At 40.4% G+C, this 20760-nt stretch overlaps 1 protein-coding gene across 2 annotated transcripts in view; it reads right to left on the bottom strand.

The window, feature by feature from the left end:
• Nucleotides 1–20760, bottom strand: part of ACVR1 (activin A receptor type 1) — a 127448-nt gene that overhangs the window by 21004 nt on the left and 85684 nt on the right. For both annotated transcript variants that reach the window (XM_081243012.1, XM_081243011.1), the window contains exons 3-6: nucleotides 18918–19181; nucleotides 16521–16732; nucleotides 12927–13026; nucleotides 8945–9091 (exon numbers count right to left, since the gene is read on the bottom strand). In XM_081243012.1, the coding sequence (XP_081099138.1) occupies nucleotides 8945–9091; nucleotides 12927–13026; nucleotides 16521–16732; nucleotides 18918–19181 (723 nt within the window). The remainder of the gene's footprint in view (nucleotides 1–8944; nucleotides 9092–12926; nucleotides 13027–16520; nucleotides 16733–18917; nucleotides 19182–20760) is intronic.

Below are 20760 nucleotides of genomic sequence, written 5' to 3'. Positions count from 1 at the left end.
CATTGCATTAAGATTCAGACAGAAATAATGTCTTTGTGTTTACCCATAATGAGAGTGTTAAACCCTTTATCATGTTGACGTTCCAAGCACAGATCATTCATCAACCACCTAGAAAGAACACAAAGCCTAGAACCTAGACACCTGTGTTCTAGTCTTGATCTGCCTGTGATCTGCTTTGTAACATTAGGCAACTCATTTGGGCTCCTTGGATTGTCTCTGCTATAAAATCAAGGGGTAAGTTTATATTAAATGCGACTGATTCATCGATTTAAAAAAGGAACCTATCAAATATAACAGGGACCTAGGATGCTCTTTGTCAGTCACACAGGAAAACCAAGATGATAGTGTTTGTTGGCTAGAAAAGATGACAGAGTTAAAACGGAAATATTATGATATAATGTGAAAAGTCCTGTAATATATATGTGCAAAGGATAACAGGAGCCCAGAGCAGGGAATCATAATAATTCAGACTAGATGTTACAGCAGGCTTCCATCAAGAAGTGACAACTGGGGCTTCCCTGGTGGCGCAGTGGTTGGGAGTCCACCTGCCGATGCAGGGGACACGGGTTCGTGCCCCGGCCCATGAGCCATGGCTGCTGGGCCTGCGCGTCTGGAGCCTATGCTCCGCAATGGGAATGGCCACAGCAGTGAGAGGCCCGCGTACCGCAAAAAAAAAAAAGAAGTGACAACTGAAGTCGTCTTGAAAAGAAGTGAGATACTGATCCTGTGATAAGCTGTAAACATGAAAAAGAATATATATGTATAACTGAGTCACTCTGCTGTACAGCAGAAATTAACATAGCATTGTAAATCAACTATACTTCAATAAAATTTTTTTAAAAGTGAGATATTGAAAGATGTAGATAAAGAGGAAGGAAGAAATTTTTCTAGACATTCTGAGGGGACTTTTCAGCACACTGAAAGAACTCGCAGTCAGAGGCACTTCCTAACCTATGAAATAAATGGTGATGTGTGTGCCTGTCTTTCCTGCTACAGAGGTGCTTTCCTAGCATTATAGATCTATACCTTATAGACACCCATACGGACAGTGAAATTTGGGACTCAGAAATATAAGGGGATTTTTTTTTTTTTAAAGACAGATATGGCTTGAAGAATTAAATGACTTGTGAAAGTGTAAAGGAAAAGGAGACTATATAAACATGCTGTGCTTTATATAAAGTACTTTATATAAAATTTGTATCACTTGCACAAATATTTTCTCATGGAATTTTTCTCAGTAGACCAGAAAGATAAATATTATACTCATTTTACACATGATGAAGTTGCTGCTGGGAGGTGCCAAGGATCACACAGCTATTAAGTTGCTACCAACTCCAAATCTGGTGCCAGCTGCTCTGATACACCATACCTTGCGTAGGAAAGTTCTGGGAACAAAGAAAGGTTTCCCTATTTGATCATCATCATCATCGACAACAGAAGCAGCTAATAATTAGTGAGAATCAGCAATGTGCCAGGCACAGTTTTAAACATCCTACATGCAATCCTCCAACAACCACATGAAGGGGGTAGATTACATCACTGACATTAAGGTCAGTAACCGTCCCCAGCAATCTGGCTCCAGAACCCATACTCTTACCCACCATATCATCCTGCCCTCAAACAAGCTGGCTTCTACTCGAGAAAGACAATCTGACATTTGTACCTGTGGGATATCTGTAAAGTGAACCGAATAACACTTCCGCACCTTGATCCCCATCTCTTTCTCCCTCTTCCTCTAAGCTGGTCCCCACAGCCAGACTTAGTCTCTCACTCTTCCCTGTTATCCCACCTGCCTTTGTCTCCCCATAGCTGATTCTCTTAGAACCCTTAGCTGGCCATAATATCAAACAAAATGTGCACTCAGACATTTATTTATTCTTGCTAAAGAAACTGTTTCTGCTACAACAAGGTCCTACTGTATAGCACGGGGAATTAACATTCAATATACTGAGATAAACCATAATAGAAAAGAATATAAAAAAGAAGGTCTGTATGTGTATAACTGAGTCACTTTGCTGTACAGCAGAGATGGGCACAACACTGTAAATCAGCTGTACTTCAGTTAAAAAAATGTTTCCGCTTTTTCACTTTAAACCACATGATATTCATCTCTCTAAAAATGTTTTTAACATCTTTATTGGAGTATAATTGCTTCACAATGTTGTGTTAGTTTCTGCTGTATAACAAAGTGAATCAGCTATATGTATACACATATCCCCATATCTCCTCCTTCTTGCCTCTCCCTCCCACCCTCCCTATCCCACCCCTCTAGGTGGTCACAAAGCACCAAGCTGATCTCCCTGTGCTATGCGGCTGCTTCCCACTAGCTATCTGTTTTACATTTGGTAGTGTATATATGTCCATGCCACTCTCTCACTTCATCCCAGCTTACCCTTCCCCCTCCCCGTGTCCTCAAGTCCAATTTCTATGTCTGTGTCTTTATTCCTGTCCTGCCCCTAGGTTCATCAGAACCATTTTTTTTTTAAGATTCCATATATGTGTTAGCATACGGTATTTGTTTTTCTTTCTGACTTACTTCACTCTGTAGGACAGACTCTAGGTCCATCCACCTCACTATGAATAACTCAATTTTGTTTCTTTTTATGGCTGAGTAATATTCCATTGTATATATGTGCCACATCTTCTTTATCCATTCATCTGTCGATGGACACTTAGGTTGCTTCCATGTCCTGGATATTGTAAATAGTGCTGCAATGAACATTGTGCTACATGACTCTTTTGGAATTATGGTTTTCTCAAGATATATGCCCAGTAGTGGTATTGCTGGGTCATATGGTAGTTCTATTTGTAGTTTTTTAAGGAACCTCCATACTGTTCTCCATAGTGACTGTATCAATTTACATTCCCACCAACAGTGCATAAAGGTCCCCTTTTCTCCACACCCTCTCCAGCATTTACTGTTTGCACATTTTTTGATGGCCGTTCAAACTGGTGTGAGGTGATACCTCCCTGTAGTTTTGATTTATATTTCTCTAATGATTAATGATGTTGAGCATCCTTTCATGTGTTTGTTGGCAATCTGTATATCTTCTTGGGAGAAATGTCTATTTAGGTTTTCTGCCCATTTTTGGGTTGGGTTGTTTGTTTTTTTGATATTGAGCTGCATGAGCTGCTTGTGTATTTTGGAGATTAATCCTTTGTCAGTTGCTTCATTTGCAAATATTTTCTCCCACTCTGAGGGTTGTCTTTTCATCTTGTTTATTGTTTCCTTTGCTGTGCAAAAGCTTGTTTCATTAGGTCCCATTTGTTTATTTTTGTTTTTATTTCCATTCCTCTAGGAGGTGGGTCAAAAAGGATCTTGCTGCGGTTTATGTCATAGAATGTTCTGCCTATGTTTTCCTCTAAGAGTTTTATAGTGTCTGGCCTTACATTTAGGTCTTTAATCCATTTTCAGTTTATTTTTGTATATAGTTAGGGAGTGTTCTAATTTCATTCTTTGATATGTAGCTGTCCAGTTTTCCCAGCACCACTTATTGAAGAGGCTATCTTTTCTCCATTGTATATTCTTGCCTCCTTTATCAAAAATAAGGTGACCATATGTACATGGGTTTATCTCTGGGCTTTCTATCCTGTTCCATTGATCTGTATTTCTGTCTTTGTGCCAGCACCACACTGTTTTGATTACTGTACCTTTGTAGTAGAGTCTGAAGTCAGGGAGCCTGATTCCTCCAGCTCCATTTTTCTTTCTCAAGATTGCTTTGGCTATTCAGGGTCTTTTGTGTCTCCATACAAATTGTGACATTTTTTTGTTCTAGTTCTGTGAAAAATGCCAGTGGTAGTTTGATAGGGATTGCGCTGAATCTGTAGGTTGCTTTGGGTAGTATAGTCATTTTCACAGTGTTGATTCTTCCAATCCAAGAACATGGTATATCTCTCCATCTGCTTGAATCATCTTTAATTTCTTTCATCAGTGTCTTATAGTTTTCTGCATACAGGTCTTTTGTGTGTCCTTAGGTAGGTTTATACCTAGGTATTTTAACTCTTTTCACTGCAGTGGTAAATGGGAGTGTTTCCTTAACATCTCTTTCAGATTTTTCATCATCAGTGTATAGGAATGCAAGAGATTTCTGTGCATTAATTTTGTATCCTGCTACTTTACCAAATTCATTGATTAGCTCTAGTAGTTTTCTGGTAGCATCTTTAGGATTCTGTATGTATAGTATCATGTTATCTACAAACAGTGACAGTTTTACTTCTTCTTTTCCGATTTGGATTCCTTTTACTTCTTTTTCTTCTCTGATGGCTGTTGCTAAAACTTCCAAAACTATGTTGAATAATAGTGGTGAGAGTGGGCAACCTTGTCTTGTTCCTGATCTTAGAGGAAATGGCTTCAGTTTTTCACCATTGAGAATGATGTTGGCTGTGGGTTTGTCATATATGGCCTCTACTATGTTGAGGTAGGTTCCCTTTGTGCCTACTTCCTTGAGAGTTTTTATCACAAATTGGTGTTGAATTTTGTCGAAAGCTTTTTCTGCATCTATTGAGATGATCATATGTAAACCACATGATATTCATCTTTAATAACTTTCTCCAAAATGAATATCCCAAACTATAGAAGTACCACTCAAAAGAAACTAAATTACTGCTATATATTTGCGTAGCCTTCACTGATTCCTCTGGCCAAGGGAGAGCAGCATCTGATTGACTGAGTGATTGATTAAATAAATAAATAACTACAATTTATTATCTCACCTTCTCCAAGTCCCCAAGTTCTTAGAGAAGGATTTTTGGCTGTCCCATTAGTCAGGCTCTAGACCTTCAAGAAAACTGACTTTTAAATAAGTAAGATTTTTTAAAAAACTATTTACCACTCAAGTGTGAATTGTACAACTACATTTGCTTCAACATGCTAGACCATTTTTATGGGACTTTTGTATTTTGAGTCAAAGCACTCTACTGTTAGTGGAGACTGAACAGGTGCCCATACATTGGAAGCCTGGCCCAGCCATTGGACGTGTTCATATAACACAGAGAGAACGTGATTAGGGCAAAAGCCTCTTACATAACAGCCAAAGTCATCCACCCAGGTGCCTCATAAACTAAAATAAAACCCTAAATCTTAAGTGAGGTAAGCAGTGCCCTTGTAACCCTCTCACTGGCAGCTCTCGTGGGAACCAGGTGCTGGGCAGCTCTGCTACCTGAGGAGTGAGGCCACCATGCTGGGGAGCACAGGGCTTGAGAGTGTTGGTCCCCAGAGCCAGACTACTGGGCGTCCACATGGCTCACCATCCTGAGCTGGGTGATCCCACATGTGTCATATAAAATCGCCACCTTGGTTTCCTCATTTATAAGATATGGATAGCACCGTCCTGTATCTCAAAGGGTTACTGTGAAAATAAAGAGTTATTGTAGGTAGAATGCTTCATATGATGGCTACCACACAGTAAGTGTTCAAGAGTAGCTGGTTACTATTATAGTTCAAAATAGTTCTGGGTTCAATTACAGCCCCAAAGTTTGTAATTTAATATCTTTTTTAGGTAGTTTCCTTCACTTCCAATTGGTCTCAAGGAATTCTGACTGATTAAATGGTTAAGCAGTACCTTTTAAGAGTATGTGGCAGTTCTGGAGATGGAGGGTGGTGACGGTTGCACAATATGATTGTACTTAAATCTCACTTATATGATTAAAATGGTCAACTTAATGGATATTGTACCATTTTTTTAGTGCTATAATCGCTCTTAAAAATTTATTTTATTGAAGTAGAGTTGATTTACAATGTGTTAATTTCTGCTGTACAGCATAGTGATTCAGTTATACATATATATATATATATATTCTTTTTCATATTCTTTTCCATTATGGTTTATCACAGGATATTGAATATTCCTGTGCAATACAGTACGACCTTGTTGTTTATCCATCCTATATATATATTAGTTTGCCTCTGCTAATTCTGAACTCCCCTACTCCCCACCTCTCCCTTGGCAACCACAAGTCTGTTCTCTATGTCTGTAAGTCTGCTCGTTTCATAGATAAGTTCATTTGTGTCATATTTTAGATATAAGTGATATCATATGTACCATAATTTTTTTTTAAAAGAGTGTAAGATGAGACTTCGGAGTGAAATTGTCTTATTAACTGAAACTCCCTGGTTTCAGTCATGAGGAAAAGGATGCTCAGAAGCATAGAACTTTGGCCCAAAGTCACAGAGTGGGCCTCTAACGATGCTGAGAGTAGAAACTGGCTTCCCAAACTCCCAGACACTGTTCCAACCACCAAACAGAGCCTCCCATCATTCACTGATCTGCTGACTTCTACACCAGACACAGCAGAAGGAAGAGCTGAAATCCAAACTAGTCATTGGAAAGATATCATTTTGGGGGGGATAAACTATGAGGGCCCAGAATTTTATACGTGTGTGTGTGTGATTTAATTATGTATTTCGAGGTGGCTAGAGTTAGCAATACTCAAGGGTGGGGGAAATCATGATCTGATATTCAAAACAATCTTCTGATAGAAAAGAAAATGTCACAGAAAACCTTAAAGTCTCTACATCCAAAAAACTGCTAAGGCAGGGAAAGAAGTTTAACCAAAAAAGGTGGTAATTTCTACGAGCTGTCTCAACTAAGAGGACCGACTACACAGTAAAATTAATCCATATAGCTGTAATTATGATGAGGGTAACAAGATCTCATGAATTCACAATTTCCATGGATCATTATGTAATAAGAAGTGGACAATGTTTTGCCTTCTGTGATCACACTAAGGGAACCTAACTTCTCTCACATGAATCATACTGCAAAGGTGACTTTCAAATTTCCTGCATGATTAAATCCAATTTAATCAATATTTATTAAGCACCTACCACGTGCAGGGAACTGTCCTCAGGACTGGGTGTGAAAGCAAAAACAATGGAAATAATTCTTGTCCTGGGTGCACAGTGGAGTGGTATCACAGGTCATTTAACTCAAGAGCATGGATAAAGTGACTACTTGCATAGCACGGCAACATCTAGAGCGTTTTGCTCAATGAGCCCATAAGCTCATGAGAAGAGAGGGGCTGCCTGAACATGCCCTTCCTTCAGTGAGTCTCAGACCCCACGTGCTTCTCAGAGTACGTGCACCTGCCCGTTAAGAGCACTTCTACTGTTTAAAGATAAGTACTTCTTGTACATCATGACTTTTAGCAGAGCCAGTGGTTTATCTGTTACCCAACCTCAGTCTGTTCCAGTGTCAGAGGAAAAATTGGGACATTTAAAGGTAATTTTGACTGTAGATGAATTTTCACCTCACACTATGACTCTAGAATCTAAGAAGCAATTCCATGAGCTAACTACCATGTGGTTAAGAGTTAGACCATCCAGTGTGGTTCTCAGCTCCATTATTTAACCTGCTGGGTGATGTTAACCTCTCTGTACCTCTGTTACCTTATCAGTTACAACGAGGAAAATAAGAATATCTGCCCTCTTATGGTCATGGTGAAGATTAAATGAGAAAATGTGCATGACACAAAGCAGTGCTTACTGCATAGTAACTATAGTCGTTGTTGTTAACACACATGCATCTAACTGCAATACAAGGCGGTCACGATAAGAGTTATATAGGAGGTAAAAAGTGCAGGAGTGCAGAAAAGCCCAAGTAAATCCCTTGGGAGAGTCTGGAAGGGAACTAAGAAGTTTTGATGAAGGAAGGAGTGGGTGGAGGGTGGAATGGGGATAGTGGGTGACCAAGAACAGCATGAATGAAGACACAGACAGCTGAATGTTCAAGGGCAATCCCAAGGCGTGACAAATACTGGAACTGACTGCATGTGGGCATATTTGTACAGGAAGTAGCAGAGTCCTCTTGGGACCCCAAAATAGGGAGTCTGGAATGCCAGGCCCAGAAGTCACAAATGAGGCAAGCGATGTGGGAGTCATCAAAGACACTCTGAGCAGAAGTGTCTCAGCTCCCCAGTGGAAGATAATTCAGTGTGGCAAGATGGACTGGAAAGGGGAGACCCATAGCAACGATACAAGTGAGGAGGCCTAGGTGATGGCGAGGGCCCAAGGGGGAAGGGAAGCGGAGAAAATGACAACGGCAACTGAGACAAGTCTGAGATGGAACATACCACCAAACCGTTAAAGCAAAGCTTTGGACAACTGTCAAACCATGATTTGTAGACAACCTGACTCAGGCTTAATACTAAACTGGCAATACTGGAATAGAAATAAATTCTGGCAATGGCCTTCCTATAAGCCAAACCTGATCCCACAGCCATGAAGTGGCCAACACTATCCTATAAAGAGTCCAGTTCTATAGAAACTTTATAGCCACTATTAAAGAAGCACTCCAGGCAGCATTCATCATATATGTATTAGTATAAACACATGTAGAAAAACTTTTCAAAAACAAGTCAACGGGCTAAAGGAATATTCTAACCCTTTATACTTCCATAGCAGTATTTCAATGGGCTCTTCACATATTTCACAAATGTTTCCAAGCTTTAGTTTCCAAATTAAAATGTATGCTAAATCCTTCTCTAAATCTGGGCTTTAAAAACGATGCCTTGTTTGAAGGAATGTGCATTTAATTACGATATCCCTGGGAGCTATGAATCTCTAGGAAATCGTCCAAAGATCTTTCTTAGTTTGATTCAAGTAATAAATATTCAAAAAGGGTGGGGTAAGCAGAACTACAGAGGAAGCCTTGAAGTGAACAATATGGGGCACATTTTTGTTATTTAAATAACAACCTGCAGAGGAAGACTTAGCAATAACAATTTCCTTTTCATCATCCAGAGAATCTTCAAACTTAGCTTCTTTGCAGACTTACACAAGAAATTCATGTGGAAAGAAAATTAAACAGTGTATAAATGCTGATGGTCCCTATGTCACCATTTAGGGGAGACTTGCGAATTCAGACACACCAAATCTGAGAGGGCAAAGGCAGGCAATTATTTCTTCCTAGAAAAAAATTAATGAGGGGGTTATTTTTGTACTTACCTAAAATATTTTCATGCCTCAGCATCACAGTGTTGTACAATTCTGTTTCCCTGAACCACGACTTCTCATCCCGGGAGGAGAAGATCTTCACGGCGACATTCTCTCCTTGCCAACTGCCCCTCCACACCTCACCATACCTGCCTTTCCCTGTGGAAAGCAACACAGAGGTGACATTGGACAGTAGAACAGGACTAGCAACTCTTAATCCCTCCCATGGAAAAACACAACTCAGGGGTATAAATACCACTACTTTTTGCCTGTAAAGACATCCAAAAATAAGGTGGAAACTGCCCCTCCCGGCCACCCTACTGTGCTATCAAATGAAACACTCAGAATCTGCATCTGTACAATGAGCTGCTAATTACAAAGTTTACATTTACATTCCTCTATGAAAAGGTATGAAATGCATATGGTTTGTAAAAGCACATGAAAGTTAGTAAAACTTAGAAAATGGTACAGATGATTAGATTTCAATGTTGATGAAAGCCAAAATACGTGTATGGGGCTTAACTGAGTAACTTACTTGATTCCTTCCCTTAATAAAGGATCAACATCGGCATTTTCTAAGAGTCCACATTTGTGAATTTACATATGCATTTATATTTTGCACAAAAGAAATCACTGAGTTTGAGATATGTGTTCCGAAGGATTAACACACACACACGCACACACACATACACAGAGCAATGCTGTGTAGGAGATCGACAGACAGCCACTGCCATCCTTAAAGGATTTCTTGGCGGAGGATATATTTCAAAAGAGGATTTGCAAAGTCTTAAACACATAATCCCAGAACAGTCCCGATTTCTGACAGTGGTCATGGGTGTTCGCTTGCAAGATGGTCCCTGTGATGCCACAAGTGGGTGACACTGAAAAGGCCACTTGGAGAAGACATTTTCAAAAAACGGTGACGAGTTGTGATCTGATCTGAGGAGTTCATGCCCCCTCCTGCAGCCCCAGCACAAGCTGACAGCTTGTCAACTACATGCTCTTTTGGATTAGTCACTGGTACTTAGTAGGGACATTGCTTATCGTAAGGGAATCTAGATTGAGCAGTTTTGATTATGTTTTGATTATGTCTGCTCCCGTTTTTCTCCTTAATGACAGGTAGGTGATCAGGGAGGTTGGGAGGAGGAGGGAATTACCGCGAGACTGTGGGGATCAACACGGGGTGTGATCAAGGTGAAGGCAGACGCGGCACCTGGAAAACGATGCAGCAGGAGATACGAGTTGCAGGGCAGCGGGGCTTTCTACCAAGGCAAGTGGCTGCTGGGAATCCCAGCTGGTAATAAGCTGCTGCAGCACTACCTATATATACAGGAATGCAGCTCTTTGCTGGAAAACTAAGTCGCTAAGAACCCAAACATGGAGAGAGAAAGCATGTCTGTCCAGGAGATAATGTCTGGATATAATCAAAACATAATCAAAACTGCTCAATCTAGATTCCCTTACGATAAGCAATGTCCCTACTAAATACCAGTGACTAATCCAAAAGAGCGTTAAATGAAGCCAGTTGGTCTTTTGTGGGCCACTGGCAAGTCACAAAAGTAGTATTTAGTGCAGGATTAATTGGAATAAAGTCATAGCAATTGCCCAGCATTTGTAATTTAAGATGAAGGCTAGTGCTAAGATCTACAAAATCGACTGCTACAAAAGAGAACTCTCATCTTTTCCTGCCTTTGGTTCCATTCTGTATCTTTATTTGCCCTTTGTCCTCATATTCTCATTAGGAAGGAGAGAAAAATATCCCAGGGCATTGTGGACATTACTATACAGTTGCCTTAAATCCTTTTTTTTAGAGCAAACAGAGACAGATGTCAGTGTAAGTAGACAGAATTGAAACAGAAACCTACTTAAATGGTTTTCAAAGGCTGTTAAGTTGTCAAATGCTTTTTGCAAATGCAACCTTATGCGGAAGTCCCTGAAAACAGAAGCAGAGCTGCCCAAAAGTCCTGGCCATGGAGACCCAAAAAGGGGGGGGGGGGGGGGGTCCCTAAAGCACCTGAAATTTGGAGGTTCATTGATCACCATCTGTAACAATGGATCTAGTCCAACTTCTCATGTTTTTCAACCAAAAATGGTAACATATTATCCAAACAGTTCATTACATACATTTTTATTCAAGCCTGTACTACAGAACACCAACAAGATGCTACTGAAAGGCATGGCTCTTTAGCACTGAACCAATAAAATGCTATAACTGAACATAAACTATTTCAAAAAATGCTGAAGAATATCTATACAACCGGAAACAGTATGCATTTTTAAAGGTGCAGTATTATTTTGCCCTTTGGGCTCTGGGGTCCATCTCTGAGGACCGGTCATGAGGGCTGCTGCTCTGTGAATGGTGAGTGGCCATGGGACAGGAGGATGGGGGGTAATGTTCCCCTTCACTTCTTACCCCTGCCCAGCCACCCTTGTTCATAATCAAATAGGATGTTAGCTGGTACAAGAGGACAACTCTGGTTGTAAGCAGTGAGCACACTGGGGGCTTTTCCACTTTTAGTTTCTCTACACACAGTCCACCGTGGAGGAGAAGCATGAAGTTGGAGTTCAGAAACAGTTGCAGTAGCTACAGACGTAGAGAAAAGGCAATAGGCTCCTGCTGGCCACCTGTGTGCCTGAAGGTGGCAGTCACTTCTACTACCTCTGCCCGCCACCCCCTTCCACTACTGCATTTGAGGGTGTCCTGGTTTCCATGAAAACAGGAAGAAAAGTCAGAGGATAGCAGCCAAGTGGTGAAGGCAGCCTATGTTGGCCTGTCACCTCCCAAAAGCAAAAGATGATATGGCGAGAGCTGCAAAGCCAGCCCCCCAAAACTGGGAGAACCAGGAGATGTTTCTAATCCATTATTGCTACTGTGGCCATCCCTGCATGCCATCTAAAGGAGAAATTAATGAAAACTGTCATGTGACTTGCAAATGCCTACCTCATAAAACTAAAACTAATAAAAATCAGGACTTTAAAGAAAAAAGCATTTGCACCACCTTCCTAGACGGCAATCCGGCAATATGTAAGACAAGCCATAAAAAATCACGAGGGGCTTCCCTGGTGGCGCAGTGGTTGAGAGTCCGCCTGCCGATGCAGGGGACACGGGTTCGTGCCCCGGTCCGGGAAGATACCACATGCCGCGGAGCGGCTGGGCCCGTGAGCCATGGCCGCTGAGCCTGCGCTCCACAACGGGAGAGGCCACAGCAGTGAGAGGCCCGCGTACCGCAAAAAAAAAAAAAAAAAAATCACGAATTTTGACCCAGGAACCCCAATTCCTAGAAATTTATTCTGCGTACTCAAAAGAAGCAACGTGTGCAAAACATTTTTCAAACAGTATTGTTAAAGTTATCACGCAATAGACAAATACATAATCTTTAAAATACCTGTGATGTGTACAAATACATGAAAATGTGTGTGAGCTTAAAACTGAAAACGGACAAATTATATACACACTATGATTATATCTCTATACAAATATGTTCCAATATGGGAAAAAATGTGAGAGGCCACAGAGAAATGTACACAGCTCTTGTTTAAATACAGCAGTTATGAAGGGTAGCTTTGGTACATTTATTTCATTTTTTTTTAAGGCAGGGGAAGAGAGAGGAAGTATAAAATTGCAATAACCAAGTTTACTGTCCAAAAGCCGACTTACCTCAGATTCCCCAATGCCTCTGGTCTGGAGCAGCCATGTTAGTTCATTTTCAAGCATTCCCATCATCCTGAAGGGTCTACTTAAAACTGAAATCTTTTGACTGGGCACTCTGTATCCTGCCTAGTGGATACTAGTGGATACTAGTTCTTTGACAAGAACTTCACCAAGTTCAAGTGCTCCAACACAAGTCACAGATTAGAGGCATACTACCACATGGCTACCTCACATCTCCTGACGTTTAACAAGCAAGAGGCAACACGAAGCAGATTTTCCAAGGTCCATCCTACTTCTAGAACCACGGCACATAACCCGCAAAGAAAGGGAAAAAAGAATTACCAACACACTCCAGCAGTGTGATCTGACGGGCTACTGTTCGTTGTACCAGAAAAGGAAGACCAGAGCCGCTTCCCGACGTACACGAATGATCCAGTAAATCCTGTGGTTCAAAACAAGAAGAGAAAGTATTGAGGAACTGCTCCCAGGTTAGAGTATGAGCGTGCACGTGGGTGTAACTGGCATGGAGGCAGTGGTCCTGGACACATGGCCTGTTCGTGTGCATGGATAGCCCCACTGGAGGAAGAACTGGTTTCATTTCTTAGGAAAACCAGAAGCTAGCCCTTTTCCTAATATGGGATAGGTTTTCCTGAGGGATGAGTAGTCCTTTCTTGTATCCAGAGTTTTAGAAGAAAATATATAAAGAAAGAAGCTGAGTGGACAAAGTCAAAGATGTAAATTAACAAGTCCAACATGCAGGGCTGAGCCCAAGGGGAAACAGTAGCTAGAAGAGCAAGTGGAGCAAAAATCAAAGGCCTTCAAGTCCAAGAGCTGAGCAAAATTGACCATATTCGGCCCTGCTCAGAATACCTATCAAAGGATGCACTTTAGTTGACATGCCAAGGAGCTCTAATAAGGAACAAACAAATTAGGAATAAGAACCAAATGACTCTAATGTTGTTTGTCTTGTAAAGACTCCAGTGGCCATCTGAGTCCTCAGACTGGTACACTCAAGCAGAGAGGGCTACCTGGATGGAGGTTACTAGGTAGGTGGGGAACAAGAGTCACAAAATTAACACCTCTATGTCGTTTCTCTTTTTTTGTTAACAGTTGTCTACTTTTTAAAAAAAAAAAAATTTTTTTTTTATTGAAAGACTCTTTAAATTCTATAGTGCTTTACAATTTTCAGAAGTTTCTCACACATGATTTCATATATGTATGTCATTCTCGATGTCAGTTACCCACAAAGCAGAGAGAAAAAATATGACTTTCATTGAAACATAAAACCATGCCCCAAATCTACTTCTAAAAATGAACACACTGCAAAAAAGATTCCCAATTAGTTCATTCATAAATTTTCCCTTCTTACTCTCAGTGCAAGCCAAGAAGCAGAAGCATTTTTGAATCAGGAATGGATTATCTATAATAAACAATTTTGTGCCCATGGTGATCGTGGGAAGGTTGCAGTAACGTTGATCTAACACTCCCCAAAGCTGTCCTTTCCCAAACATTTTAGCTGGCCTGTTACATTAATACATTGCCTTGTTTGAGTCTCATTGTCTTTTACTTACTCTGAGCACCACTGTGAAGTACTGTTGATCAGCAAAATTACCAAAATCTGAACATCTAAAGGAAGAAATTTAGAATCCTTAAAAGCCGCAAAATGGATATTCAACAAGAAACTGAATGTAGATGAAGTAGAGTTTCACATCTTCCTATTTCTTTTGCTGTTCGTTTTTCTCTTTATTCATTCAATTTTTTTGAGAGAATAATTCTGAAATTACTATAGAACGTGTTGTTTTTTCATAATGTACAATCCTGGTTTTAAACCTAGTTCATAGGCTCCAGGGTGAGCGGAATCAACCAAAGACTAACAAACATCTACTTCAACTCTTGGATCCCAAGACTTCTTTTTCAGTGTAGGAGAGCTGTTTAGTAAGGTACGCATTGCTGAGTCATATAAATGAGAATATCACTTAAATAAGCAAGTATGTAGACCAATAATGACAACTTGTTTTTAAACAGTGTTGTTTACTGTGTCATTATATCGTGATATACTGTCATCTAAAACGGTTGAGTTGAGAAGACTATTTTAGCATATTTGAAAGCATTCCGCTTTCAAAATTATAGAAGCCATTTAAATCATAATTTACACTAGAGATTCCTATCAGTGCCCAATGTGATTAGTTATGTTAGCCGTTCTGAGGAACAAAGTTCTGACTACTGCTAAAGTTTTGTCAAGATTCAGCTTTGTATCGTCCTTGCTCCTAACTCAATGAATTCATTTAATTTGCCTTAAAACTTGAAACAAACTTCTAAGTACACTTCTAAAGAAAAACTATATTTTTCTACTTTTTGAATGAAATGTCCTTATCTCCTCTTTTCCCAGTTTCACTGTAGCACAATTAAATAGGTAGGTAAAAGGAAGCTAAACAAGGTTCCTTCCCCTTTTTTTTCATACAAAAAAGTACACTTGACTGTGGTCCAGTGATGGGGAAGGCAGCAGGATAGAATATTTCCCAGCCTGTATCAGCCACCATCAAATGTTTTAATAACTCGCCAAGGGTAGTAGTCCAGGTGTAGCACCTGAGCTACAAAGACTGGTGAGGGCAAGTCTTCTCCAGCAACAAGGCTTAACTGCAGAACTCCCAGACACTTTTAAGTTTGTCGTCTAGCAGAACAAGACTTAATACAGATGATCTTATGTGATGGCATTAAATAACACTGAATCACATTAAAAGCTACCACCTTGACCGTCTTTCATCAGTCAATGACAAGGAGAGTCTCGATTTAGTACTGGCATGACTTTAACATCTTTCTAACACAAATCTTCACCTTTTTTAAAGGGGGCATCCTACTCAGCACAGTACCCCTGTAGAATGTTTTTACTTTTCCTTTCGGCACTCGATGGTAACCTATTCAATAGCATGCAATCCTTTTCTCACTTAAAGTTTAAAGGTGCTTTAAAATTAACACTTGACCAACAATTTTAAAAAGTGAAAAAAGGAAGACAGTCGCTTTTCAATGTGATTTCATCATTTTAAAATGTGCAAAAGAGTAACTTTAAAACATACAAATACAGTGGTTCCAAACCGTGTGCCAGGCTAGCTGCTAGCCACACATTGACACTGAGACAGTGAAATGTGGCTGATCTGAACCAATATGTGCTGTACGTATAAAATACACAGATTTTGAAAATTTAGTTTAAAAAAAAAGATGCAAAATATCTCAATAATTCTTTAATTATATGTTGAAATGATAATAATTATATATGTTAGGTTAAGTATATTCTTAAAATTAATATCACCTGTGAGGTTTTTTTAACTTTTTTTAAGATGGCTACTAGAACATTTCAAATTACAGATGTGCCGCACGTATTGCTATTGGACAGCACTGGTTTAACCAAATGAGTGCAGTCCACAAGGGGGCGGCACAGGAGCACGAAAAATTTCATAGCTGCTTTTTTGGATGTCAGGTTTTAAAATTCTTAAATTACAGGGCGCTGAAATAATCTAGAAGGGAAAGTGATTTTTAATATTAAGCAAAAGGTGCTTTTTTTGAAATCACTTTTACTGCTAAAACTAGAGTAACTGAGCACCATAAATTCCAAGCCCTCCCCCACCATCAAAATTATAGGCAACCACTGTCTGTCCTGTCCCCTTACTCCCAAAAGAAAAATAACTACCAAGGATCGACTAAAATAAATCCACTCCCTCATTTAATGTAAATGTCTGTCTAAAATAAATGTTCTCATGTAGAGGAGACTGAACTCACATAGGGGTGCCGGCATATACTTGCTGAAGACATAAGTGACCAGTAGCATGTGTGCACTCACTGTCCAGTCACCAGTTACTGGTTAGCATTTCGTGCTTGAAATAAGAAAGCATCTTCAGCCATCTTTGTTATGCTCGGGGTCCCCTGGGGCCACAAACTCACTGCTAACGTGCTGTCTCCGACATTGGTGGTGATGAGCCCTTCGATGGTGCCATACTCCACATCTCTGGGGTTGAGGCGTTCTTGGTTGCGCCTTTTAAATTTTCGGAGAGCAACTCCCAGCAGGCAGGCTAGAAGGCAGACTGCAAACACTACAGACAGAATGATGAGGCCAACCTCCAAGTGGAAATTCTGTGTTCCAGGAAAGGATTTCCCTGGAGATGGGAGAGAGAAGGGTAACTGGCCGTAAGGCTCATTGTTTACATATTATTTAGCATAACCAATGCCTGACAAGTAGCTCGCTCCTGACCCTGACCACACAGTCTCACAAGTCACAAAGTGTTGAAACTAAAAGACTTCCTAATACCTGGCCAACGGCCCAGTCATTTAACCATTATTCATTTAGACACAACAGGAGTTTGAAAAAATTCCACTGAGAACCAATTTATTAATGCATCTATGTGAAAAGTGTTTTTAAAATATAAAGTACTAGACAAATCTCTGATACTATCCTTAACCTGGATTTGATCTGTAAGGATGTTTTACCAACAAGCCCTTACAGACAGACACTATGCTGTAATATTCCTATGAGCAAGTGCTATCTGAGTTAAGACCAAATGATCCAACCTGTGGTCTCTCTCTTCAATGTATCTTGGAGGTCTACTGCTGAATTCTCATTGCTATTACATCGTGATTTCTGCCTAGGAACCTATTCATTCACCTGTTCTCTAACTCGCTTATTCAACATCCATTCACTCACTCAAAACGTTCTATCCTTGATTCACTCGCTCACCTAATCACTCATTCACTCTCTGGCTCAGAAATTATGACATACCCATTCAAACATTTGTGCATTCACTCGAATACTCTCGAATACTCACATGTCACTCAAGCAAATATTCACTTTGCCTTGTGGGTTAAATCAAAGTTCCTCAGTTGCATACTGAAGGTCCATAATTAAAAGATCCCAAGGCAATAATCACCTCTGAATCTCAGACCCTTTCCTGACATCACGTCACCAAGCCCTGTTCTTCCCCACGTATGCCTTACTCTTCCCACGTCCCTGGCCTCTTCAGCCATCCAATCTCAAGCCGAACTTCCTTGATAAATTTAACTTTCCAAACCCAAATTAATCAACAACTTGGCAGATGTCACTTGTATGATAAAGTGTAAAGCTAATTATGTACAGCATTAAATTATGAATATTGCACCTCCTTAATTAAATCAGAAATTCCTTAAGTAAAGAAAATAAATTCTGTGTTACAACTCTAATCTGGCAGAGTGTTCTGCGGATTAGAAACTTTTCACACTGCAGATATAATTTCTACATGAATGCAGACATTTCTTCATGGTCCATCCACTCTATTAATAACAATTTAACTCACAAGGTTTAAGAATTTATCCCATGAAGTACCCTTTTAGGTTTAACCATTAAATACTTGACCTCGCTTATAAAAACATCTCTTTTATTAAAAACTCTCTTTTATTATTGAACCCTATTTGCTTATCAGACTTTAACCTTTTCTATATGCCTTAAGGTCCTCACCATAACTTCAAAAATTATGAATTATGTAACATGACCTTGTATCCGTTTTTTACATTTTTCTGTCTCCTCCCTTTCTAGCTGACATTTCTGGCCATGGATGCTCTTAGTAGCCTCTCCTACTGTTTATTTCTTCTTTTGTGAGTGCAAAATTGGTTAAGTATGTCTATTAAAAATGTACTATATATTAAGAGAGTAAATTTGGCTTGGAATGAGTCTACAAAGACCAAGGTACATTCATGTTTGCAGGGACTCTGAGATAGCAATTTAGGGCTCATTTTATGAGGAAACAGTTTCAGAGGAGGACTGAAATCCATATTGACTATAATACGGAGAAGATTCCACAAAAACCACAAGGTTGATGTGAAATCTCACCCAGCTTCAAGTTTCGGTGATAGATTGCTGGGCATCAGATACAGGTTGTCTCCTTCCTCATAAAGAAGGGAAGGTATTCCACTAAGACATCAGAGTCTTATGTTCCACTTTCCTCCCTACACACTCAACATAGAGATGAGCATTTACGAAGCAGAACTGTTTCAGAAATTATGACATCATAGCTCCTTTCAGAAAAGGATGTCAGGAGCTGTTCACCTGCTCATGACCACCAAGAGAGATCTGGTCAGCCGAGCCATCCCCAAGGTAGACATCACCTTGCTCACTTTCCCAAAAACATCCATCCTCCTTGTAGATTCCAAAAGGCCATGCCTTTCTCCTCCTCACCAGAGGGACTTCCCTTGTCACCCACTGTTGGAACAGCAGGAGGAAAGCCTTGTGGCTACTTACATCTTTAACCCACACAGAATCAGGACGATACTGACAAAAACCCTTGATCTAGAAATAGAAAAGTCCATGGGAACCTTTAGTGGGCAGCTGGGCCGTGATGTTCCTGTTACACCAGTCCCCTTGGCAACACTCCACAGCTTGGCCAGGTGACGGCGGGGTCTTACAGGTCATCTTCCCCTGTTCATAGACCTGGAAGCAGCCTTTCTGGTAGACGTGGAAGCCATCGTTTATGCTCAGCGAGGAAAAGCACTGCTGGCCTTCACAGTGGTCCTCATTTCCACAGGAGAGGCCTTCACACACACACATGTAAAGTTTGGGGTTAACCTTGGGCTTTTCATCTGCAAAGGGAAGAGAGCAAGGGAAACAAAAAAATCACTGCCTGGGTTTCAACCCCACTGGGGGAATGATACAGTGTCTCCAAGAGCATTACAAGCACGTTAACCAAAGTCAGGGGAAGTATCACCACTGGCCATGATTTCCATATTTCTGTTATCTTGTAACTCTCAGCTGACCAACCACCAAATAATAATCACTTCTCAAGATATGAATGTGTTGATATAAGCTGGGTACTCTTTTATATCCTATACGAGGCCAAAGAACGATTATCATCTGTCCACAGGTTTCTGAAAATGAACTTCTCCCACTGTGGTTTTCATGGTATCTTTGGTCTGATGGGCTCTCACATCCCGATTCTTGAACCGAAATAAAATGTTTTACCAGAACATAATGCTCATCACCTTTATTTTGTGTTTTAAAAAAAGGCTCCTAAATATATGGCGTCTGTTAATACCAGCTCCCGTTACCTCCACACGAACCTCCATCAACTACTAATACAGGATTGCTGACATTGCTGCCGCCACCTATCTGCTTCAGAAATACAACAGTACAGTAAGAGTTCCCAAGGATGCATGGTCTATACTTCCATATCCATATTATCAATATTTTCAGCTAAATGTCTAGATTAATTTTTCAGTAGTACAACACTGAAGTTTTTACATTAATTACGAGATTAAACACTGCTTAAACATTTTCAACTGGCAGAAAAAAGTTGGCACCAATTATTGAGGATGAGGGCACAAAACACAAAGGGAATAAAACAATGTTTGAACAGTAAGGTAACAAGTGGGACCAAAGGAAAAGCCCACACAGGTGGGTCCAAGGTGCAAGTTGGATCATCAGTGAATGACACTGAACCAGACCTCCTAATTGCCTCTTTCTGAAAACACTCATTTGAAGTTTCATCTTTCAAATCACTTTCTTCTCCCCTCTTTTGTTAGAATAATTAGTTCAGACTTGAGGGTCCCAACAGTTTCCACCAGTGGGGAAGGAAAGTGAAGACAGAATGAAAACAGCCAAGTCCTAGAGGCCACTGATTAGCTTGATGAGACCACTTTCACCAAAGCACTGTTCATATAAAGAGAGTCAGCTTTCAAAACTCCCTCCGAAGGACTACAGCACAGACAGGCTGCCCTCTAATCCCTGAACCCTCTGTAGCAGGTCTGTGAGCGAACTGCTTCTTTCTTAAAATAACAGGTTGGATGGCTGTGCTTTCAAGAGGAGACCTTAAGGTAAGGTCTTTGAAAATGTCAAATTCATTTACACAGATTTGTGTGGGTGTGTGTAGAGGTGTGGGTTACCTCAGAAAGAGAAAAAGCATTCTCCATCTTTCTTCTTCCCTCTTCAAAGGAGTGAAAAATAGTTCACTGCCCACTGTAATGTGGGTGCCTTGTCCCACAGAGTAAGGGCATGCAGACACACAGACACAAGCCTTCTATTTATAATTGACTTGCTAGGTCTTTTGAAAACCACAAGGGGCTCATCCAAGAGCAAAGACATGCCTGAAAGCAGAAAATCCAAAATAGCCGCTGACAGTGTATGTATGTCACCAGACTCACCCCCAAGGATCAAGAGCCCGCA

The sequence above is a fragment of the Mesoplodon bidens genome (genome assembly GCF_964165515.1).
Source record: "Mesoplodon bidens genome assembly, chromosome: 8".
Classification (NCBI taxonomy): Eukaryota; Metazoa; Chordata; class Mammalia; order Artiodactyla; family Ziphiidae; genus Mesoplodon; species Mesoplodon bidens.
This window is presented reverse-complemented; position numbering and strand designations above follow the sequence as displayed.